Source organism: Falco cherrug, chromosome 8 (assembly GCF_023634085.1).
Source record: "Falco cherrug isolate bFalChe1 chromosome 8, bFalChe1.pri, whole genome shotgun sequence".
NCBI classification, from domain to species: domain Eukaryota; kingdom Metazoa; phylum Chordata; class Aves; order Falconiformes; family Falconidae; genus Falco; species Falco cherrug.
This window is the reverse complement of record NC_073704.1, coordinates 64,184,512-64,210,451: the sequence shown is the minus strand read 5'-3', so window position 1 is coordinate 64,210,451 and position 25,940 is coordinate 64,184,512. Positions and strand designations below refer to the sequence as shown.

The 25,940-nt window shown below is 41.8% G+C and overlaps 1 protein-coding gene across 1 annotated transcript in view; it reads right to left on the bottom strand.

Annotated features, from left to right (window-relative positions):
• JAKMIP2 (janus kinase and microtubule interacting protein 2) overlaps positions 1 to 25,940 on the bottom strand; it is a 62,646-nt gene that overhangs the window by 19,874 nt on the left and 16,832 nt on the right. The window contains exons 2-12 of the mRNA XM_055719309.1: positions 15,911 to 16,180; positions 12,004 to 12,501; positions 9,831 to 10,040; positions 8,841 to 8,939; positions 6,777 to 6,923; positions 4,889 to 5,029; positions 3,942 to 3,998; positions 1,974 to 2,093; positions 1,439 to 1,570; positions 360 to 443; positions 102 to 164 (exon numbers count right to left, since the gene is read on the bottom strand). Coding sequence (XP_055575284.1) covers positions 102 to 164; positions 360 to 443; positions 1,439 to 1,570; positions 1,974 to 2,093; positions 3,942 to 3,998; positions 4,889 to 5,029; positions 6,777 to 6,923; positions 8,841 to 8,939; positions 9,831 to 10,040; positions 12,004 to 12,501; positions 15,911 to 16,039 — 1,680 coding nt within the window. The 5' untranslated portion in view covers positions 16,040 to 16,180. The remainder of the gene's footprint in view (positions 1 to 101; positions 165 to 359; positions 444 to 1,438; positions 1,571 to 1,973; positions 2,094 to 3,941; positions 3,999 to 4,888; positions 5,030 to 6,776; positions 6,924 to 8,840; positions 8,940 to 9,830; positions 10,041 to 12,003; positions 12,502 to 15,910; positions 16,181 to 25,940) is intronic.

Below are 25,940 nucleotides of genomic sequence, written 5' to 3'. Positions count from 1 at the left end.
TCCTTATACTATCCCTATAAGCACCAGACTGCATGTCCAAAAAGTACATTGCAGAATCCAGATTACCCTTCAGAGTGACCATGCAAAACTTGGGAACTTACCTTGTCTAAAAGCTCTTGGTTCCTCTTAATGAATAGCTGTTTGTCTTCCACCCAGTGTGAGTCCTGTTGGATGAACAAGTACTATTACAGAATAATCAAACTCTGTGAGATTGGGCGCATTTATTGAAAATTGGAGCCTGTTTACTGAACAGTGACATTACATCTCATGGAAGTCCATATTGAAATTGTGCTAGGTATTCTGCAAACAGAGCAGATAAGAACCAAAACAGAAAAGGAAAATACACAAAAAGTGCTTACCTGCCCTTTCTGTGCCAAAGTTTTCTCCAGATCTTCTATTTTGGCTTTATATCTCTGGACTTCAGCTTGGAGCTGCTCCTGAGCCTGTTGAAGTCAGGCACAGCATGAAATAGTAAAAAAAGCAGCAATGTGACCAGTATTAAAAGAAAATCAAACACAGCAGAGTCTGGGTTTATGCTGTTGCTTCCAATGAGTGAGTAACCTTTATGAAGACTCTGGCTCAGCGATGTTTTGTGCCACTCCTCAGATTGGCATACAGATGACCCAAGGGAACAGAGAGGTAACAGATCAGTCCCCTCTCCCCACTCAAGCCTATTATTACCATGTATTGCATTAGAGTAGCAAAACACAAGCTCAGGTATTCAGGGTGACAGGCTTTGCTCAAAGATCCTTGTAAGGGGCAGTCTCTGAATTGAAAAAAAAGTCCTTAGTAGATGAGAGTGCCAGAAGCTAGCAGAAAGAAGCAAGTAAAACTGCCTGGGGGGCTCTTCAAGAGCCAACTCAACAAGCTGTGATCTCACAGCTGACACTGTTTTAAGCAGGAATTTGGGCTGGAGACCATTTGAGGTCCCTTCCAGCCTGAACAATTCTACAATTTAATCAGAGGGACAACATTTTTAGCCTTGGAAGATTTACTGTAGTCTGCACCACACTTAAATTTGAATGTAATTTGCATTTCTCTGTTTGACACATCCAGGTGAACATTCCTGAAGCTGGCACATATGTGTGCCTTTGTGAAAACCCACAGGCCTCTATTTTCCTTTAAACCCTAAACTCTCACACCTGGACAAAAGATGAGAAACCCCATGTGATTCTGCACTGAATTGCAGAATTGCCTGCTTTGGCATTCCTGCTCAGCTGTAGTTCTCAGGTTCAGGCAGAGGACAGCCCCTTGTAAACTGAGTGATCGCATCCATTCTTAATTGTCACTCTCTTTAAATGTACCCAGCAAATGAGTGAAGCAGACATCTCTCAGTTGTATGGATGCTGTATGTAACTCCATTACCTTGTACGTCACTTTGAGGGGTTTGTACGTCTTGATAGCAATGAAATGCTTTCACCCTCAAACAAATACTAACCTTGGCTTCTCTTTCAGCATCTATGATGCCTCCTGTCTGCTCCTGCAGCAGTGCATATGCTCTCTGCAGGGCCTGGTACTCCTTTGTCAGCTGTCGAAACCGCAGCTCTGATTCTTCCGCTGCTAAACCGCACTGCCAAAGCAAAGAATGTAAGTGTGATTTGTTAAGCACAACAGTTGGTTTACAGGTCTTGATTTGGTGAGCTTGCTGTGATATGAAGTAACAAGAATGTGGAATTTATACAGCGTTTATAGATCTTGTAGGTTAAAGAAATGTGATGTTTATTTTCTTGAAGGGGGAAAGGAAAAAAATAATCTCAGATTGCGATGACGTCATAGCTGTAGACTCTATAGATTATGTTTTGAAGGAACCTCTCAGCGTTTCAGTAACCAAAATTGAGGCCAAACTTAATGAAGAACTTACCACTCAATATGCACTACAAAAACCTAACTTTTTTTAAGAGTCTGGCCACTTGTTTTGGAACTCAAAGTCTCTTGAAAACCTGTCCATGCCTATGGAAACAGTCAGATCTTACCTCATCCAGATCATCATCTGGAGTTGCTGGTGTTCTGTCTGTTCTGTATGAGGCCACAGAGGATGTTTCAGAGTCCATGGAATCATCATCGTACCCAAAAACTGTATCTACCACATGTCTCTAAAGAAGGGAAAACATGATTTCTGAATCTCCTTGGTAACAGGTAGCATGAGTTTCTGATGCGGGGGAAAGGTTCGTTCAAAATCACACTGCTAGTTACTTAAAAAAGGCAATATGAAAAAAGAGCAACGGGCTACCCCTGCAATTACTATCTCCAAACAAATCCAAAAGGAACTATGTTGAAGATTAGGTCTTGTGCTGGTGACGAATGAGTGTGCCAAGTAATTCTGAGCAGAGGATCTGGCTCAGTCTAAAACTTGGAAAGCATAATGGCAGCAGCAACACGCTGAAGTCTCTGCCATTGCAGGAAGGCAGGAGCATTGTCTGTTAACCCCAAAGCTGTTCAGAAGACATCTACCAACATGCAGACTGGTGGCAAACCATATGGTGTGTAACACCAGAAAGAGCTGGAAATGTGTGCAGACTAGTGAACCCTCCTCCTTCTCTCACAAACACCACTGGTATTTTTAATATCACAGTGCTTTTCTCACCGATATTGCTGTTGGAGTAAGTGAGTGAAAGCTATGCTAATACAAAACCAGCGTGAAGGAACTTTTCTCTCACACATCTTTCCAGTACTATAGTAACTGCCACGTTGTAAGAGATTGCTCGTGCTACACATTTTGGTTGTATGTCTGACACCTCACTATCTCCCATCTCAGTAATGGAATTAAATCAAATTAAAACTGTGAGTCATGTTCTATGAAGGTACAGAAGCTTGACCCTGCAGGCTTGGTTTCAGGGTACAGATCTGGGCATTTAAATACTTAGCTTATGAATAATTCTACAAACTGATTGACAAGCATTTCAGATGCACTTCTGCTTTGCAACACTTTTCACTTTTGCTGACAGGTTACAACCTTCTAAACATGGAATTTAAATCACACAAAAAACATGTACCAAAGATGCCAATAACCTTTTGCATATATTATCTTTTTCTGTTCATTATTTTTTTCAAGTGAAGACAATAGCCATGTTCTCCCATATTATAATCTCTGGCTTTGAAATAAAGTTGACTGATAAAAATACTTTTTAGTCCTTGTCTCCTTACGTCTGCTGTACATTGTTTCAAAACCCATACAGAACAATGTGATGACACATCTAGGATTTACTGGTCTGAAATTCTCTGTGTGTAGGATAGCACTGCATTACTTTCACAGAACATGGCTGACATACTAAAGGATGTCCTCGGAGGACAAAGAACAACCAAGCTCTGTTTTCTACACAGTATTTCCACTTTCTGGATCTGAGACGTGGCTGTTGCAAAATCATTCTTCACACTTAGATGATAAAGGATCTACTTGAACCACTACTGACTACTTGGCTCTAAAATTGTAAATTATACCAGCTTCTGACTTGACCCAATTCCAAGTAATAAAACAGGTAACCAAAGGCCTGTGGATCTGAGCAGGACAGAATAACACTCAATTTCTCAGGGAGAAACCTCCGCTTCAAGAATAAAAATGCACAAGAACTTTGTTTTAGCCCATATGTGCTGTGAAAAATAGACAGCAAAAGATAGATGGGAAGATCTCTGGAAATGTAAATACATCTCAGCATAATAGACCTTGAGAACAATATTTATAGAAACCAGATGGAAGGAAAATTGTTACTATTTCAAGGGGAAAAAAAGTACCATTTTTCTGAAAATAAAATAGCTATGCACCCTTAACTGAATTTCCAAGTGGACTTAAAAAGCTCTCCCAAAGTAACTAAGGTGTTTATAAACCTGATCACTAAAGCAGACTGTTATAATCACAAAGCTCTCTTTAATCAGATTGGTAAAAGTATGCTTTCCTCAGAGCCTACTAGCTCTGTATATAAGCTGAAAACAATTTTTCCTCTTACCTTAATTGGCTTTGAGCTCCTTTTATGTTTTCTGCGACGAATGAGTTTCTCTCTGTCCTAGAAAATAAGATTTAAAAGTTACTCTCTCCTCTTTTGTTTGCAGCTGTAAAAGGACAAATCTACAGAGGAAATAAAACACTTGGCTTCTATCAAGTCTCCATTCATACATTCAAATAGGAATCTGATTCCAGGTGGAACAGAGGATTCATATCCAAATCTGTACATGTGTTGGCCGAAAACTACTTGAAGAAGGGAAGATGGGATATCTGAAAAAAAAAAACCCACCACCCTCTCGTTTGACAAGACACTGATGGATTTCCTGTTAAAATCACTGGGAGGCCTGTTGCAGGCTTGGGCTTTGTGTAAGAGGCTGTCTACCTTCCCTGCAGAAGGGATGCTGCTTCTGTCTCAAAGTCATCAAATGTTGGTAGTGATGATCTCACCAGTCCTAGCAATGATGTCTTAGAAGAGGGAAAAGCCTGTTTTGGAGTCTCTCTCCTTCCTCTCGACATCATAATGCAAAGTCAGGTGAAAAAGAAATTGTCAGTATTAAGTGACAGAAGAACTACTCAATCACCCTCTAGCAGCTCACACTTCTCCAGCACATGATATCGTACTGTGTGCCTGCCTCTTGTTAAGGAAACTTTTTAATGGTAGCTTAGTTATACCCTGCCTTGTGAACATGTAGCTATCTTCCCAAGCTCCACTGTTCTTAGTCTGTGTTCATTTCTAGAGCTCAATTCACACACAAGAGTTATGCTTTTGAGTTGTAGGGGCTGATGCCCCACTAGAAATTCAGTTAAACTGCACCCATGCATACCTACATCTAAAAATTTGCAGGTGTTAAAAATAAGATATTAACCCTCACACCTCTAGTTAGAAGACATACTATCAGTGGTAAACTGTGCACAGGAATCCTCCCTAGTTTCCCAGTGCTCTGGACATACCCTTGTTAACTCATCAATTATGTTCTGTTGTTCTATGACTTGAAGCTTTAAGAATTCAGTTTCTTGTTCCTCATTAGCCTGATCCAGGTCATTGAGAGATCTTAATTTCTTTAGAGGAGGATGTGATGTCATTTTTTCTCTCTGTGGCAAGAAGAAGAAAGAAATAAAGTAAGATCCACCAATCAGAAGACAAAAAGACCACCTTTCAGTCAAAAATCAGGCATTATCTTTCATTTAAGTTGTACAGCCCTTTAAATATACTTCAGCTACGCCATTTTTATAATTTTATTAATACTTGTCAGCACTTCTTAACAATAAAGCAGCACAGAAAGGCTGAGTTCTTCAACCAGAACAACAAAGCTTTATCTATTTACTTATTGCGTGGCATACAACCTCTACAGCAGCACTTAAAGGTCATATACCATAGCTCTTCCTTTGCCATGCATCAAGATGCCTCAACACATGGCAAATACAGTAGAACTCCCTATCTTTCCAGTGGGTATGCAAATAGTATCTACACCCATGACCCCATGCCCTTACTGATACCCATCGTATCACCACATACAGTGAGGAAATGGACATGCTTTAATCATGTGAAATACATGCATCCAGTCAGAACAGGAGAAAAGGCAAAAGATGTGGTACCAGATCTATTTTAACTGGAAGTCCACATCCCGCCTGCTCCTGAGCATATGTGGGAGAAAAGACGACTACAGCCCGTAAGAATCACTCTAGCCACCCACATCTTGCTAACTTACATAATCTGGGCATTTACAGAGTAAAGAGCAGATGTCAGGGACCTAAGATGTGCTATGCCTGCATATATTCACCAGTGGTGCGGCTCACTGATGCCTAATGCATGCAGATCCAAAGTCCCTTCTCTTTGCTGTGGGAGAGCCCAGGGGGCTGTGATCTGTACTACCACAGCTGTGGAAGAAGAATTCTGACCCGTGACACCCACAGTAAGTTTATTGGTCTTCTGGGCATGGGTGAATTGCAGAGTCTTAAAGTGGATTAACCTTGTAACACTAAAGCCTTTTTTCTTTAAGACAAAAAAGTGAATCTGACCATCTCATCCTCACTGGCAGGAAAGCTGCGTTCATTGCAGAACAGTCAGCCTGCTCAAGATGAGAACAGTGGCTACTGCAATCCAGAGACAAGGCATGCAAACACACTTAGCACAGGAAGTCATCTCAGCCTGCCAGCTTACATCAGAACTTCCGCCTCCTTTTTCTATTAATGCCAAAGCAACAACAGCGCCTGCATAGGGACTGCATTCTGACTGATACTCAGGACAATTCCATTTGAAGGATACACTGGCATAACTGCTTTGACCCTGCTTCATGAAAGTGATAACCCTAGCCAAACTTGTAACACCATCACTCTCCCTGTCCCATATCCATCTACCATGCATATGCTTTATGGAAAGATTGTACATGCTCAGTGCCAGAACAGAATGTTACTTTGCCATCATCAGCTCTAAAAAGAACAGGTACATTCAAAGACAAACACCATGCTGGCTGAAAACATCACTCTTAAGCTTCCTTTTTGAGTTCCAGATGCAAAACAGCACGGTGGGATATGACTGAATGATTTGACTTTTTTTTCCTTTTTCTTTTTTAAAAATTTGAAACTCAATATTCTAATTTTTGAGGATTGTTAATTATGCATTCACTTAAATATATTGCACACGTATGCATAATACACAATGCTACACTATGCAAGTCCAGTATATACAGACTTAAGCACGGTTATATCTTATCAATAGTATTACACACTATATACAACACGTTTTCTCTATGTATATATATGCATACACTATGCAGATGTGGCCACCGTAACAGACATAGATCATACAGTGATCCTCATTTTGCTCTTAAGTACCAACCATTTCTATATTTTCTTTAGTGACTGCTTTCAGTTTATCTTCCATGCGCTGCAAAGACTGCATAAGTTCATCATTTCTCTTCGTGAGGCACTTGTTCTTTTCCAGAAGAGGTTTACACTGTTTCTCAGCTTCTCGGACACGCTTCAACTGGGTTGATAATAACAATTAATGATTGTAAATTATCCAAATAAAAGGTATATTTTCCTCCCTCCTTTCTTAAAAGTACTTTCGTTAGTTCCCTGTTGGACTACTGTCCGAGTAAAATGCCAAAGTGATCTAATGGAACTGATGCTTACAGCTTCCATAACTAGTTTTACCTGTAAATCTCAAAGCACAATTCTGCATATCTGTTTCCAAAAGACGGCTTTATCTATAGGAAAATTCAGACATACAGATAAAGCAACCTTTTTTTTTTTTTTTTGGCAGTTTACCTGCAAGAAACTCACTGATTTTCTCATTGAAAGACAGATTTGCAAAGGTACCTACTCAGTCTGGATCACAGCAATACCAACATAGTTTTAAGTGTGGTTCTTAATGCCCCCCAGTGAAATACTTGTGCACATGCACAAGCACAATGAACTTTGGTTTAAATAAACAAATTACATAACATTTAAACAACAGATCCCATAAGATAGGAAGGTATCTTAGGGCATGCTTGGAAGTTCCAGTATTGGTACAACTAGAGTTTTAACCAAGATCTCTTCCTCTGAAAAATTAGTTCCAAGCAGTAATACTGAGCGTTTTATTGATGTTTCTTTTTCTAAGAGCGCCCAAGGAAGATGGCATGTGGCTGTGGAAAGACATCATCTTTGTGTCCAGATCATCTATCAAAGGCACTGTCCCAGTTCTCTATTACTGTTTGTCACTGGGAGGTTGCAGTTCTGCTGAGGAAAAGACCAAGAGTTTTCTGTAGCTATCAAGCACAGTTAACCACATCTGCTTACATCATCGTAGCATCTCACATTAAACTAACCCAATGATTTTGTCTGAAGCAGGTAAGCAAGTACTGGGAGACCCCTCCTGCTAACAGAAAAAGGGGGAGCAGCTAGGAAGCAGTTACATCTTTGACCAGCACAGCTGTGGGCAAAACAGCCATCTGTTCTACCCTAAGAATGAAGTTATCTGTTGCTAGTCTGAATGTTTCTTAAAGTGTATGGTATTTCCAGCAGTACTCCTGGTCACATTTAACAAAATGTGTTCACTGTAGTCACATTGTGCTAGATACAGCTCAGAAGCCTTTTAAAATTATTTTTTTTCCTTGTGAAAAAATAGGCTGAATATTTAATGAAAAGCAACAGGTAATCAAGCTGACTCAGACTCCAAGCTATTCAGTATCACAGAAATTTGGGGATTGAGAGCTTTTCATAACTGAAAAGAGACACATGAATATATGTCTAATTTGCAATCTTGATATGACATTATTTTGCAAATATTACATTAAGAACATTGAGGAGACTGAAGCCAGCTAAAGTGATACGAAAGGAGTGCATTAGGACTCCTAGCTCAGGATAAAAAAAGTAAATTAAAAAAAAAGTAATCAAGAGCTGAATTTCAGCACCGTCATCTTTAATCACAGATGTAGAAACATGGACAAGTTAAAAAGCCAGGGTGCTGACTCCAACACACAGGTACCACCACCTAGGAGTAAATCAGATGAAGGGATCAATTCACCATTGCCCATCCTCCCTTGATCCAATACTTAACTGTTCTCAACCCGGTCAAATACTGGACTACAGACATTATTTAATTTACAAGATAAGTCTCACCATACACTGTTGTATGCTCAAAAGGTCAAGGAGGGAACATAAGTGTTCATAATACAAACCTACAAGCCTCTCTCCTCAACTTTCATTATGATTTTATACCACATAACTTCAGTGAAATTACTGTTTAGTTCTAGGATTAAGAAAAAAAAAAAAAAAAATCACCCTCAGCCTCCTGAGTGACTAGACTGAGAGATGGAAAAGGCATATTCATCACTGGCTATCATCCTTGGATCCTCCCCTCTTTGCCTTTCCCTGTGGCTACCGACCTCCTCTGTCTGATAGTGCAAAGCTCACACACCAGTTCGTTTCGTTCATCAACAAGCAACGTGTTCCTGTCTTCCAGCTTCCGGATTGTGGCATTCAGCTCTGCTATCCTCTTCTGGTTTCTGCGCAAGTCCTGTTCATTGGCAACAACATAATACAGTTACTGATTTTTTTTCAAAATGCATGCTTGGGAAAAAGAATCCTCAAAAACCACACACCGGTCAACTTAAGCTGTCATCAAGAAATTACATTTATGGATTTTTACAGCATTGAACATGCTGGCAAAAATACACATATTTTTGGAAGAATGTATCTGGTTTGGTGGATAATTTAATTGAAAATTTTTACCTCCTTAAAAAAATAAAGAGAAAATAACCAAACAGATATCAATAATTTTTTTTTATGATGGGGAAGAAAAAGCAAAAAGCTAAAAATTCTAATTTTTATTGCCTTTTCCTATACATCTGCTGAGCTGCTATGTCAGGTGAAAAAGTAAGGACATTCCTTTCAGTATCAATTGCATTTACTTTTTTATTCCTCATTTGTATATGTGTATATACATGTATATATACACATCTGTGGTGTAAACATATATTCAGTCACAGAACCAGTGAGTTGCATGCTTTGTGAATGACAGCAAGGGCTGTATATGTGGAGAATAAGACAGAGAAAGAGGAGGACCTCCTAAAAGTCTCCTGGATGCCACCCCCACCCCTTCTCCCTGCCCATCTTCCCAATTCTATCTGTTTTTGAGCATGTATGCTAACGAGGTAGTTATGATCATGGAACAATTCTTTCAAATGGGCACTAATTATTTAAGATGTTTTATATCTGTAAAAAGAGCAACTGAGGGAACAGCCTTACAAAGCTTTGTTGTCCCACTAGCATTCTCTCTGAAGAATCTATAGACACAACAACTCTGTAGTGACTAAGAGTTGGAATGTTTTCCCAGGGCCTGAAAAAATCTGAGCACAAGAAACACAGCCATGTTTCTGTTTTGCAGGGGCCAGTAAAACCTGCGTACAGGGCTGCTGCAGTGCTCTGAACCATCTCCGGCCCTTCCTGGGATCTCTCTCTTGGGACTGCTCATGTTACACTCTGCCTCCTTCACCAAGAAGAGCTGTTCATCCAGAGCTTCCTTCTGCAGCTGCAGCTTCTGCACATAGCCTGTCTGTGTCTCCAGCTCTTTCTCCAAGGAGAAGATGATCCTGTCTTTAGCCTTGATCTCATCCATCTGAATAAGAGAAACACCGGAACGATATTACTGGGTAAAGGCAACAGCATTCTTCAATCTAGCAGTATATAATTTACTTAATAGCAGTGTTCACCACTTAAATCTGCTATATCATACTGCATCAGGCTTGTAAAACAATACACTTTGAGGTTTCAGCCATAACCGTACATTGGCACAGCAGCAGATTCACCAGCCTCACACAGAGTAAAGCCCAGGAACTGAGCATGATACGACGTGTTAACAAAAAGTTGGACGAAGAGTTCAGGCTTTCACTTGGATTTTGGTCAGTTATTTATACTAGTAAAAAATAAGTACAGACTGACAAACTCAAAAAAGTTTAGACTAGCTCCTGCTCATGTAAACAGAGCTACAATAGCTGAGGCAGTAGAAGTTATGGTCCCATTCTCACAAACAAAAGACCTGTGCAGACCCAGTATTTCTTAAATCTGATTGTCATGTTATTAATCTTCTGCTGAGTGCAAACTCAAGGCTATCCATTTTATTGTTACTTCATTTCTGCCTAATAGCCCAGGGCTATCCAATACAAAAAGTAAGTCTAATTTCACCTCATAGCAACTTTTTAGAACAATGGCTTATAGGAAAATTTGAGATTAAAACTTTAGAATAAGATTAGCCCATGCAAGCCTTGCAACCATAAAAATTGATACAAAACCACTAACATCATTGAGCTCAAGAAAATTTGGTGAACCAGAACTTGCGCATGCTCGAGCGAAATAAAGCTGCTGTTGTCTGGAAATTGCATGAATTGCTCCCTGAAAACAAAAATGCTATCTATGCTAAATTTTGCCTGAAGCTGCCAAAGATACTTTCTGGTCTTGCAGCTTTCTAGGCTTGCTGAAATCCTACCCAAAGTATTTTTCAATGACCAGGGCTAAATTCTGATGTCCATTAACTAGATGTCACTCTGAGGTAATCTCCTCCACTCTGATAGCAATACAATGGAGGTGGAAAATATTTGTCTAAGTCAGATAAAAGTAATTCTGGACTTGTTCAAGGCTCTTATGCAAGTAAATAGCCTTCAAAAAGCTTTTCATCAGCTGCTAAAGACAAAATCACACAATACATAGGTGGAACCTGAGTTGATCTTAATGTTACTAAATGGCTCAGTTTTATCCTGAATTTCACTATAGTTTCTTTTTATATTAAAACTCTAAAAATGGATCCTCAATTTCAGATGAGAAAAAAAAGTTACTTGTCCTCATGGTTAGAAGGGTCAAAATTCAGAATACAGATATGAAAAATCCCCCACTATTAGTCTGTACTACATTACTGAGCATTTTGGCAACATACGAACATACCTCCAGTACATGGACTTTGAATTGGGGGTGAGGGGGGAATCAAGGCAGGGGGGAGAATATCTTTCTGGACAGTTTAAATTACCATTTCTTTTACTTAACTGTCAAATCTTGAATCCCAGTTTTCAAGCCAAACTGTCCACCACTGCATGCAGGTCCAGCTCCCCAGATGATAGGGAAACATGGCAACTTGCACCATTGCTGATGTGGGCCTCATGTTGCCCATTTTCCCCAGTAATTACTGAAGACTATGCCAAGACCAAAACAAAAGACATCTCCCCTTCTGCCATGGTTTAATGTGTTCAAGATACCATCACAAGGGCTACAGAAACTAGCAAACTGCAAGTGCAGATGCAAACGCTTTTTCTAACACTTTGCACTGCACATGTATTAGCATCTCAGCAAGCCAAATCCTCATGGACTAGGCCCATCACTCTCTTACTTTAAGGTGTTAGCTACCATCACGGTGGTTGCTCTAGCTGACTCACCATGATCTACTTACTGCTGAGGAATGACAGTGAGAAGTTTGTAATACTTTTGCAAACTAAGGTGCATTGCAATGTTCTGTTTTTCAGAAAAAGTTAAGAGGCACAAGAGGCAAACTCACTACAGCCTAAGAGAACACATGAATTGTTTCGGTTACTGACCAGGCGACGAATATCCCTTTCGCTCTCCCATTTGATCTTGGAAATGGCTTCCTGGTGTGACTGATGCTCACTCCGAAGATCCCCTGCCTTGATCTTATCAGCTTGGATCATATTGTTAAGGGCCTCATCTACCTGCTTTTTGGCAGACTTCAGTTCAGTAATTTCCTGCAGAAGCTTAAGGCGCTCCGAGTCAAACTGTTTTCTGGCCTCTTCACGAGCCTCAATAGTCAGCGCTGTCCTTACTTTATCACTGCTCCCATCCCGCAGCGCGCACAGCGCTGACTTGAGGCGCTGGATTTCGCTGTCTCGGACTTTGACCATCCGCGTCATCTCCTGCTCGTGCTGTTTGATGAGGTTCTCCCTCACAGCCTGCAGCTCCTTCATTTTCTCCTCATGGAGTTTGGCTTTTAGCTCCGTGATCTGCACAGTCTGCTTGCGCTGCTCCACCTCACGGATACGCTTAGTTTCTTGAGTCTTCTCTCTTTCAAGTTTAGCAACCTACATTGAGATAAAATGAAAGTCACCTGCTACCAACGTGTTATCAAAACAAGCCCACCCAGACACAGAGCCATGCCAAACGGAGGAAGACCTTGCTGCAGACCCTAACCAATCCTCCACCCTCCTACATCAAAATATGGGCCAACTCCTAGGGCACTGACCTAGATTTTACACTGTCTTTACTCAAGCCAAAACAAGCCTTCTCCAGGTGTCTTGCCTCATGCAGTGACACTACATGTACTTCCAATAGTTCCTTAGGAAATAAGACTCAATGATATGGGTGCATTTGCCTAACAACTTTTTAACTCATTAGTCAACATCAGTCAAATTCACCAGAAAATTAGAGGGCTCAGAAACAGCAAGGTTCCTACAACTTTCATGACCATGGACAGTCAATCAGATGAGAGAGAAGTGCTTGCCTCTGTATGATCCCAACAGGGGTAAGGTGCAAGTGTGAAAGTCCAGGAAACATTTCATCTTTTACAGATGTTCTTATCCATACAGAGAGCTTTATTGGGCATCTGTAGTCACTTCTTAGACACATATCTACAGAAAAGCATGCTTCATTGTTTATTATGCTTATGGAACAGCTAGCTTTACTTGAAATACGCCCTTTGCTACTCTTCATTAATGACAATTTTTAAAAGTTCTTTGTCCATAGCTTTGGAGTCAAAGTTACAGAGCAACCAACCAGTCCTCAGTACTGAATCTCTAGGTGTAACTTCACACCTCTGAGCAATTCCACAAAAGAAACCTACGCCAAAGAAAAGTAATGGATAAAGAATGATGTCAGTTCAAATCAAACTCGGGTTTGTCATTTACAGTGAAAAAGAATGTGGTTTCAAAGATTGTATGAACTTCCTTGTTAATTCCTTTTTAAATAAAGACCAAAAAGAACAAAGAAGAGTGAGCAAACCTTTCAGAAAGAAAAAACAGTGGAAAACCCATTCAATATGAATAAGCATAGTAGCAGGCCACCTGAAAGCCCTCCAAGAAACACTGGTGGTTTAGCCTGCAGGCCTACTAGATTACTTAAGAGAAGATTTAGCTAAGGTAGGAAGTGCTTTCAGCTATTTGCAGAGCTGATTGACTTTTGGGTTTTTTCTCCCACGCTATCTCCATCTTATTTCAGATACACCTTTCCCAAAATAAGCCACTAGAAGAGTTTGAAAGCATAGTTTTCAGTTTCAATCACCAAAGTCATCCTGACAAGTAACAGACTCTACAAATGAGAGGAATCTTCCTCAGAAGGCTCCTTGGAAAACAAATCTGAAAGATTTTCCTAGAACTCCCTTCACAGGGCTCTGTGAAGGCCCCTTTCCAGTGTTACTCGAGCACATAAAACATATTTCAGATAAACTTGTTTTGATTTTGTTTTCAAGACTTTTCTACTCTTGTAACTCTCATTATTTTGGACCATCCCTGAACTGATGTCTAGTAACAAAAATCTGCACTGGCAGCTTCCATATTGGAATTCCATAGCTGCAGTGATAATAAAAGCAGCAAGACTCAGAACGTAGTGGAAAGCATTACAGAAACTCCCTGGGCCATCAGTTTTCTGGCAGCCAGCCTGTGGCTCCTTAAGAGAGTAAGTTAAGCCTTGCCTGTGTGCACCACATGAAAGCCAAAGCCTGCAAGGCAAATGAAAGAATCAAAAACCATTTTTGCCTTCAAGACTGTCATTGACCATTTGACAAAGAAAAGGATGCAGAATGCGTTTGAAAGAGTGACGATATCCGCTTTGTTGCCATTTTCAAATCTTGTCCATTTTAAAAGGCTGCAAAATAACAGCTATAAATCTGACTGGTAGGTGAAGGGAGAATGCCCCCAGAGATTCTTAGAACATCAGGTAACACAGAACTGGCTATTCTTGCTTTCATTTAGCTTCTCCTAAACTACAGAAACCAACTTCCGCTATACTGGCTAACACGTGTCAGAGATTACCAGTATGATTAACCTTGATATATTGGCATGAACATCTGTTCCTAAAAGAAATAAATTATCAAAAAGACCTTACAGGCTGAAGGATTTGTGGTTATTCAGGTTTGGAAGCTAGAGGCAAGTCATTCTGGGTTTATTTGCCCAACATATATGCTTATCTGTGAAGGAATCAAAGAGGCAGGTTGATGGATTTCAATTATATTCCATTTGGAAAAACAATATATCACTAGGCATCATCCTTTGATAATGTGGCTGCCACCAGGCTGCAGGTGGGGGTTGCCCAGGTGCAGTTAGTACTGCTTCCAGTCCCCTTCATGAAAACTCACTAGGAGTAATTAAGCAGAGATTTGTTATCTTTACTGCTTATAAAGAACACACTACTAAACCTGAAGACTGCCTTAATCACCACCCATGTGCAGGGAACTTTAGCACTTACCGCAAAAGGGTTTATTGCACAAAAGCCATACTCTGACTATAAAACATACAGTGCTTGCCACTAGAAGCATCTCTAAATGAAGAGGGAGAAACACTGTGGAGAGCAAAAAGTACACTTCCTTGCAAAGCCACTTTGGCATCAGCTGCGGGAAAATTGGTGCCACTTGCAAGGATTTTAACAGAATGCGGGCAGGGTATGTGCAGAGTAGGTGTAAAACAACAGCTAGTATTTTATACTTGGATAACACCCAGCCCATTACCTTTTCACAGTTTACAAAACTAGTAGTGTAAACAGGTGATATGTGTTTCGCAAGGGTGGCCCCAGCACAGACAACGTAGGAAAAGAGAGTGAAAAGTTAAGCAGAAGATGAAGGCAAGAGCTGAAGCCACAGCACACAGCCCTGAGGTGGTACCAAAGGCTTCTGAAGTATATGGGAGGCACCTCAAACCTTCACAGGAACATCTGTCCCCTGCATGCATTATACTCAGCTGGCTTTAGCCTAACTCTACACATCTGAGACTGTAACTCCAGCATACTGTTAGCACCTGAACAAGCTTTAAATAATGCATACATATGCTAGCATATACAATACAGTTTGGCTGCACTGGAGATGGATTGCAAGGGTTGACATGGATTGTCATGCTATACACTTAGGGAATACTTAACTTCAAAATAAGGGCATGCCTTGCTGAAATATCAGCCATTCAAAAAACAGCAACAGTACCCAGTTTCTAAACACCAAGAGGGCAGGATGAAACCCACTAACTGGAATATGGCCAAAGATGTTACAAAAGACATATCACTCCCATTTGAGGGCCAAAGATTCTTAATCTTGTACCTCAGTAAAAAAGAGGCTGTTCCACAGAAGCAACAGGACATCCACCAAAGAAAATGTTATATGGGGGGAAATTATCATACCACTGTTCTAGGAAAGAGTTGCATTGCATATGTTAATTTCTGTGATATTATTTTTTCCATGTGTTTCCCTCTTTCAGTGCAGACACTGTTATTTAAAACCAAACCCTCACTCACCTTGGATTTCTCCTGATGCAGCTCAATTTGAATGTCTGTTAGCTTGGTCCTGAGTTCCTCATTGGCAGCCTGTAGGGCAACAATCAGCGCCTCAGGCTTTTCGCCCTTGCTACGTCCTTTCTTTGACATGGTTTCTTATCAGCAGAAGTCCACGTGTTTAATTATTTCAAATATGGTCTGCCATCTTTTTCTGTTCCTTTCAGTGCCAGTTAGTTCAGCACCTACTGCGTGACATTCCTTAAGGTCCTGGACTCAGCTGCTTTGGAAGCCCTGCGAGAAGTAAGACATACTATTATTTGTCAGTGGACACTGCAGCATGACAGCTCACATGGTTACAGAACACAAGAGATAGCTCACTTCTCCAAACACTGCAATCTCTGTCTGAAAACCTGCAAGGGAGATCCCACACAATCAGGCTTCTGTATGCAAGTTTGGCATACTAGTGGAGATTCCACATATGTCCTTTTTCTGTTCTCAGAAGGGACGCCATGCAAGGAAGATAGGAGTTTGTTTACCATAAAGATTAGTGCTGTTAAGAGTACAGGACTGGAAAGGGCTGGCCACTTAATCCAAGACTTGCAGTCAGAGGTAACCACAAAGCAGGCACTTCAGTCTCAAGCATCTACCAACAGTATCTTCCTCTTACCCTTCCCAACCCTTGATCCCCCACAAGACCCCGTGCCAAACTCAGACTTCCCACAAGACACCTACAATCTCCCACAGGAAGAAAAGGAAAGTGCTGAAGTACTCACCAGTGTTCTGGATCTCCATAGAATCAGAGAACTAATAGCATGCAAAAGCCTGTATCAGACTAGAAAATGTCCCCTTTGCCATTTCCAAGAGAAATTTAAAAAAAAATAAAAATCCACCAACGGTTTCCATTTTTGGGGTAAAACTCTGTCCTAAGCCAAAGTGATGCAGTAAGCTTAAACCCATCAGCAAGGTATGCAGATCAGGAAGCCAAGGGTTTTTTCCACATCACTATGAATATGGGTATCCCTCTGTCCCGTATACCTATTAGGGTTTTGGTTGGTTTGATTTTGTGGGTTTTTTTTGGGAGGGGGACAGGTAGCATTTGTCTTGGTTACTGGCATTGACTGACAGCTTTGGATAAAGAGGTATTCTGTTGATATGGAGAAATAGTGTGAAATGGGGACAATGGACACCGACTGATTGTATATGTCTGCTCAAGGAATGTGGGTACGGTGACTAGTCATGGGTGCGGTTGAGGAGACGCCTGCCCTTCTTCCTCTAACAAAGGGGAGACGGGGAGACGCTGCCCTTCTTCCTCTAACAAAGGGGATATTTAAAAAAGAATGAGAAAAGGATGAGAGACATTCCAAGGCTATCTAGAGGGAGGGAGTGCTAAGTCTCCTTGCTGGAGAAGATCGGATGGTCACAAGGACATGAATCACCGCTCCTTGCTGGAAGACCGGATGGTCACGGATGGTCACAAGAACATGAATCACCTACAAACATGCAAGACCACCGCATTCCAGGCAAAGGACTGATAAGCTAATTAACATACGAAGCGGGGTTTAGGTAACGAATATGTACAGGCGTCAATTGAATATTCATTTGTTTTATTGTATAAATGTGAGATGGTTCGTCACTTCGGGCATGCACGCTTGTGGAGGAGCGATCCCCCGTGTATCTGCGCGCAATAAACATACCTACTTTATAACTTTCGAGTTATAGAGTCTAATTCTGCACGTCACTAATTGTGGATTTAATAAGCTCCCTAGAAAGTTCTGTGCCCATGTGTCTCAGCACTAAACAGGAACTGAGACAGTGCCATGCTCATGTTCAGTCACACTGACATTCCTATCACATCAACAAAACCTGCAGAAATGACACATAGCCTTTGAGACAACAGCAGAATCCTCAGTAAAGAATGTCATTGTAAACTGAACAAAGCAGATTCACTTCTTGCCACACTGATCCTGCTACCCTGAAAACACTGTCCTGTATCACCCAGGGCTTCCCACGCTGCTCCCAGTTACAGTAACTCTGAAATCCTGACATTGCATTGCACATGTACAACTACAAATGAGAGCAGGATCTGATCCATATTTCCCACAGTGCCTCATATTCAATACTGGTAATAAAGGATCTAATCATGCTAGTTACACGAAGACTTTTTCACCAGGAGAGCTGAAACAATAGAGATTTCAGTACAGCTGAAACAGAGCTGAGCCTGCTGTAGGTGCAGACGATTGAGAAAGAAAATGGGCTTTAGAAAGCAGTTAATAAATATGGCTTGTTCTTGTCACGTATCATATGACACAGCACATACAGATCTGATTTAGTGCTGGCTTGGAAAACAACCAGGTCAGATGGGACAGAAATAGTCAAGAAAGCAGAAATCTTTGGCTGTCAATACCAAATGAATAATAATAATACATGAAGACTTGTTGGGTTTGAGCAATGGATGACACTTTAGCCAGATTAGGCATGCAAAGGATGGCTTTCAATAAAGAAAACAGTACATAAACAAAGCAGTAAGGATAATAGATTTGAAAAATCACAGAAGATTATCTCCTGCATAGGGGAAATGCTTCTTTGCTGTGTCGTTTATGATCCTCAACCACCCTGAAAGCAGAAAGCACTTTCAGATGCTCCTCCAGCCCAGAGGCCTCTTCAGCAGACAGCACGAGAGACTGTGAGTACACGTGGCAGCTCCTGCTGGCTGAGGCTGCCCCCACAACGGGCACATTTCAATAACTGCTGCCACACAACACCAAGGGCAGTCCTACAGTCGCAGGCACCACACCACGTCATGCAACGAGCTGCTGGCAGGTCTGCCTCCCAGAGACCAGCAGCAGTTCATACCAGATGAATGTTTCCATGCAGGGATAAGATACCTTGTAAGTTTACGCTTGACAGAATAAAGACATGCAATTACAGATACCATCACCCTGCAGATGGAACGCTGCGGTGCTACCCAGTCACTGCATATGGACAGTACAGACTGGAACAGCAGCAAAAAAGCTCAAGTCAAACAGCAACAGAGCATACACACTTCAGTTCGGAAAAGAACACAATAAAGAGAAAATCCAGAATGAGGTGCAAAAACCACAATCTCAGTCTTCTACAAAAGGGTAATTTACTCTCTAACAGCTAATCAAACAGGCTTTGATATTTTTTTCTCTGCAGATGTAAAACACAAGTTTAGCATTTGTAGAGAAAGCCATTCTAGAGGCAATGGTGACATGCTACAGGCTGAGATAACAGAAACTTCTACTAATGTACCAGGGCCACACAGCCCAAATGTGGCTTGGATGGTGTTTACTGGGGAGCTCTTGTGATCACTTCTGCTGCCTCTTTCTAGGCATGGAGTCAGCAGACACAGCTCTAGTGCTGCCAGGCTTTTCCAGTTTTCCCTGAGAGAAATTTAGAAAGGTAATCAATTAGAGATGGATTAGGGGGAAAAATATCCACTGAAAAAAGAAAAAGAAACTGAGGCAAAATTTGTTACCTGCAAGATGGTCTCCAAGAGACATTCCTGACAGTGGAAAATGCTTTAATAAAAACAGAGAAGTGTTTCAGAGCCTAAGACAGCCAGTACTACAGAGGAAAAAAGAACTGAGAGGGACCTAACTGGTCACTTCCATCTTGCAGTCCTGTTCTTCATTGATTAATGAAATCAAGTAACTACCTCCCAGGATGTCAGAGTGATGCTGTTAGGCCTACAATACATTAACAGAGCTGAGGTTACAGCAGGTACAACATACATATGAAGCTACACTGGAACAGGCTTCCTGGAGAGGCGGTCGATGCCCCGTGCCTATCAGCGTTTAAAAGTCATTTGGACAATGCCCTCAGCACGCTTTAGCTTTTGGCCAGCCATGATGGGTCAGCAGTTGGACTAGGTGATTGTTGGAAGGGACCTACAACTAAAATATTCTGTTTTAACAGACCAGATCAACCTTACAAATTTAGTCTATTGATCTGGCTAAGTATCCCATTGAAGACACGGGGAGATCCATAATTGTGAAGCTATGTTATTACTCTATGTGGAGCAGCTCTAAATAGGTAAAGGTCAGTCAAAAAATGTACCCCAAAACTGCTTTTTCACTGAAACTTCCATTTGAGTAAATTAATATTTTTGGCAAGAATTATCTTCTTTCTGTGGAATTATTTTTCCCTGAAAGAGCACTACAATATTCAGATGCCTACAGTTGTATCTTTTCACTTGTCAGGGCGGCCTACCATTCCTTCAGAGGGAAGGCCCAATGAGTTTGTCAGTTCTCCATCATACTGCTTTTAATGCATAAAGCTTGAATTCTATGCCAAAGCATTTCTAAATATCTGCTTTACCAGTGCTGGCTCACAGACCTTCGCAGACTGCACTGAGGGAATAGCCCTTCATAAAAAACCCTGGTATCTTGCAATACCACACACTCCGCACAGGGTGCTAATTATATTACTGAAGAGCACTGCACCTGCAGTCTGCTGTGGTAATCTAGGCAAGTTAGGAGGCTAATTTCACTGACTGCCATGTCCTTGCTACACTGAGCACTCTCAGTTCCAAAGGAGGTAAGGCAGCCAACAAGATGTACTGGTTCTCAGCAGTACACATTACCAAATCTTTGATTTGAAGAAGAAACAGGTTAGTTCCTTAGATAAATTCCCTTGTTTTCAATGGGACACAGCCTTCAGTATATAGACCTCTATGAAGTACACAGGGCACTGTGTGGACACCATTAGATACATCAACTCAACAAAATTACACCACAATAGTATTCCCAGATTGTGGGAATAACACGACCCTAATAACTGTTTCAAAACCTGGTAGTCTATTTGGCAATGCAACTATTCAGAGATTGCAAGAAGCATCTGTCAGATGTCTCTAAGCAAAAAGACTGGCAGAATTATTTACGATGAATGACTGCCAAGTACAATAGCAGCTGGAGTGTCTCCTATCAGCTTTGCCCTCTACCAGCATGTGTCAGTATAATCTGTAGGAATTATTGTTGGAGCCCTTGGAGCCATGAAGACCTCTGGTTATGCAAAAGAGGGCTTAAAAAAAAAATTAAGAAATCCTATGTACAAATTTCCATCCAAGATGGCAGGATAAAACCCATTCCTAAAACATAATAAATTCAGTCAGGAGCTCATCAGGAAAGATTCCATTTTGCCCCTCAGAAAATCCACCCAGTAAATTCTGAAGTAACCGCTGCACACATTTCTTTTGTGACGCATCTTGAATGAGAATCTAAATGAAGTAATGAATAATTTGCCACCTTTTTTTTTTATGAGAAACAGCAACACATTGCTACAGGCTGTGAAGCGTTTATCAGCAAGAGATATTGGCTACACTTGAACTTAATTGGAATTGGTACAGCATGAAACAGCACATTTGAACCGCAAGGTTTGCTTGTTGGTTGGTTTGGGGTTTTGTTGTGGAGTTGTTTGGTTTAAGATCAGTTCAAGCTTAGCTGCATGATATAAGCAGGGAGAAAAAGTATTCACACTCCCAGAGGTCTGAAGCAAATATTAGTCTCATAGTTGGGACTTTGAATGTGTGGATACCGGTGTACTGCTTCCCATGGCAGAACGAGCCATTAAAAAAAAGGGGGAAAAAAAAAAAAAGTCTCAAAGAAAGCACTCCATAATCTTTAAGACTGAATGTAAACAGGCAAGTACAACTAGTGGGATAAGCAATCCCACTAGAAGCGTTTTTCTACCTAGTCTCTTTAATCTTCCATTTTCCTTCCTACAAATCTCACCCATTCCTATTACTATTCTTTTGGCTTACATGCTTTTAAAATTATTTTTCTCCTTTATTTGCTGTTTGCTCTCTAGTCCTTTCTTTTCCATGGCAGTCTAGGTTACGTTCTTGTTAATACCTGGGTTTGGTAATATGCTAGCAAAAGCACAGAGGAAAACTATACCTATGCATACTCCCAGATAACACTATTAGCCTTTACCTGAAGTGGCCAGGGGATCTACTCTGAACATTGCTTCTACTGATAATCTATGGTTAGTCCATTTTACTTCCTTTCTTTGCTAGTCATTGGTCACTTTGTTTTCCCTAAGACAATTAACAGCTTATTTACAAAAACAGGCTTTGCATATTATAGAAGTGCCTTTACAAGGGACACCTAGGGATAGAAACACCTCAGAAAGAAGAAATGAGCAATTTGCCACCACAGCCTCTACCCTACTGAATCACAGTGTTCTGAGCCCTCAGGCTGGTGCAGATACAAGCATTTCAAAGCCCTGTGCCCCTGCTCCAGGGATGTTTGGGATCATAGAATCATCAGGGTTAGAAGGGACCTTGGAGATCATCTAGTCCAAACCCCTGTTAAAGCAGGTCCCCCTAGAGCAGGCTGAACAGAATTGCATCCAAGTGGGTTTTTTATGTCTCCAGAGCAGGAAATTCCAGAACCTCTCTGGGCAGCCAGAGATCTGACCCCAGACTTGCCTCTGCAAGTCTGAGCAGGACCTGGATATACCCCAGGCTGCTTCCCCCAAGGTCACACTGAAAGGTTAGCATGATCCTAGGCTAAACAGTCTTCAGCCTCTGAGACGGTGAGGCCAACCAGGACATATTAGTAGGGCAGGATTCATCTGTAACATAGGTTTCCTACCTGGGCTTGTCCCCTGAAGCTGCCTTTGCAGTCAGTTCAGAGACATGCTTGCTTGTTCACATTAGGATAAGGTTAAGTCATACCCCTCTCATCTAAAAGGATCCAGGACAAAAGAATCCCACTGAAGATATCTGAAAGTCTGGGGCAGGGTGGAGTTTAGCAGCCTGTATGAAAGCCTTCCCACCATATTTTTCAAGGCTAGAAGCTCATGCAAACTGCACTCAGACACGTTTCACTGGATACCCTTATTAGCATAAGCACCAGGAAGGCTCAGCCCCAAGCAGAAGCGCTGAACAAGTCTTACATCCAAGGCAGTCCAGAGGTGAATGCAGGGGAAGTGCTCCGCGTTTGTATTGTGGTTCTATAGTTATGTGGAAGACGCTTTCTAAAGAAATTATCAGCAGAAAGCCCTCTTGCTGCCTGCCTTCCCTGTAAATATGTAAAAATCACTATTATCATACGGAATGTTAATTTGATAAGTTGGGGTCAGACTTCTTCAAAACAATGTGTCTTTAGGGAAAGCCTTTGTCATGAGAGCTGAAGGTTCAAATTGGCTCTTTTCTCTGTTTTGGTTTGCAATGAACGAGGCAAGTTGCAGAAAATGCCTTCCCAGTCTCACTGGAATAACAGCATAAGCACAAGAGAAACAATACACTCTTTGCAGGGGAAGTTCAGCTGAGTATGAAGAGGCTCAAGCACGTACCAATCAAACAGCCACAGGCATGCTCCAGTTCGCACATCTGACAGGCGAGCCTATATTTATGTTACAGGAATTGCCTGGGGCCTTGTCAGGAAAATAGCCGAGGCCATCGTTCTCTTACAGCATTGCAATAGCTCCCTGTTTGACTCTACCCACTTGTGCTAAGAATCTTAGCCATTTTATCTTGTTTTACTATAATAAAGTGCATTAGTGGAATCTAGCCAGACAATTTTTGTCTTCTGAACCATGGGTTTGCTTTTCCCATGAATTACGTACAAGATCCACTTGAAACGTGATGCCCAAATTGTGCATTGCAAAATGAAATTAACATAGGGGACAAACATACTACACACGGTGGATGTAACTCGACTGTGGGTGCAGAAGGTCAAGGTCACACACTTAGAAAATAATATGCATAAAGTGAATTTTGCTTGTGCCCCAGTAAACACACTATGTTACACATCTTTTATGTGTGGCTAGACATACAGGCCTATGTTCAAGTGCATATACCTAATGACATAACTTCAGACTATGCATGCCTTTTCCACATAGTAGTTACTTGGTAGTTTGTCTATGAATTTCAAAACAGTGCAAACCTACGAAGCCTTTAAAACACAAGTCCCAAGCTCCTTCTAGCCACAGATAAGTGATCCTGGGCACGTTAGGACATATTTTACCCTCTCTTCACCTCAGGTTTAAATTGCCACATCCATGGGTGACACAGGAGGGTTTCACTGGCAAGTAGTGACTCAGAAAAACTGCACCAGCCTGATAAGCCATTAAAAAAAAAAAAAAAAAAAAAAAAAAAATTATGTTGTGCTCCCATCACTCTATCACTCTTGCCTACAGCTGTTGTGAAAAACAAGAGAAAAACAGTCCCCAAAACATGATCCCAGGGAAGCTAAAAATCAGAACAACGGGAGAACACAACGAATCCCAGTTTATTTCTCATCTCAGTTGAAAGAGACTTGCTGTTTTATTTTGGGAGTTCCTTGGGAGGAAAACTTACGTTTTTTCTTATGGGGAATCAGTTTCAAATAACAATTGGAAGAGATACCAGGCCCCCAGAAATCTGCCTGCCCCAACCACTTCTACACCCTCACATGCTCCTCTCCCTCAGTGCTCCGGGGGAGCTGGGGGGGGGGGGGGGCAGGATGATGGGGATGACATACGCAGATAATTAACAGGTAATCACATACACCCAGGCAACATCTAGCCACGAGAACATGGGCTCTGGCATTCAGCATTCCCAAAACAAGACCCATGTAGCCTGCCCACGCAGCCAAGGGAAGGCAGCTATCTGGCCCACACACAGGCCTCTGGGCACCTAGGCCCCTTTGCCTTGTCTCTCTCTCAGCCATCCACATCACTACCTTCTTTAATCGACTCTCCAAAGTACTGGGCCTGGACAGCCATGCAGTGCCCGATGACCCGTGCAGTGAGGGAGCCCTACCTTCTGTCACTGCAGCCTGAGAGAGGCGGCCAGCCATGGCTGTCCCCTAGGCCACCGACAGCACAGGGCTGCAGCACGTGGTTAGAAGTGACCGTGGTGAGCTTGGCCACAAGGGCCAGGTTCCAAAACGTACTTACCAAAGTAACAGGTGATTTTGTCTAAAACTGCTGTCACCTCTCCAGGTGAGCATGCCGGGGCACGGAGGCTCGCAGGCCGCAGCCCTCCTGCGGCCCAGCTGGTTACACAGTGCTGAGGCGAGTTGGCTTCTTGCTGCTGTGTGCACTTCCTAGGGCACCTCCACACACACAGCCAGAGCAGAAACACGGCTTCAGCACACTCAGAAAAAGCCAGCAAATTGGAATTGATCTGGGTGATGGGGGAACAGTCGAAGGCTCTGGATGCAGGAGAGCCGGGCGAGCCCTGCAGGGCGCGTTCCCCAGGCCCCTGTCTTTGCTTTGGTCACTCTGAAGTTCCTGCTTAGAACCAGGACTGTAGCAGCGCACTCCCCTGAAACCCAGCTGGAATTCTTACTGAAAGGTCAACAAGCGCAGGGTTTTACACCTACATTTAGCAAGGGCAGAGAAATCAGCTCATCCCAATGATTCTTTCATCATCTGGCCTTCAAACACATAACAGAAGTGGACCCAAAAAAGAGACTAAGAATGCCTCCTCCTGCGTATTTTGTGCCAAAATACTCAGTGGAATTTGGGCCCATAACTCTTTAAGCTTTGTGAAAATTCCAGCTGTAATATTTTCCTTTAAACAAATAAAATCAACAGTGGTTGAACAAACCTTTTTTCTCTTTAGTGGTGGGAAAATTGAAAGCATTTAAACTCCCATCCATCAGAGCTCGGCTTGCTCTGACAAGCAGCACCTCGGTACAACCCACTGTTCAGTATATATTTTGTTTTCCCCTCTGTGCCTGATCCAGAGAACAGAACTCTCCCAAAGCTACCATCTGTGGGAATGCACGACCAGATTTATAAAGGTAATAAAGCACCAAAACATTCACAAGGGGTTCTCAGCAGTGCCTGGGCTCTAACTTAACTCCCATGTGAAGTGGGGACACTTACCTCATGTCTTTCAAAAATACCACCAGTCTCGTCTTCACTCTTAATGGTCTAAGTAGCTTTAAAATAAATAGTCAGGTCCTGCGTCCTTAGGTTTACACTTTAACATCTCAAGTTTCAGAACCTGAAACCTCCAATTCAGGTCCTAGCAATAACTAAGAGAGCATCCTCTTGTTTGGCAGCTTCTTTTTTTCCAGTCCACACCTGAGCT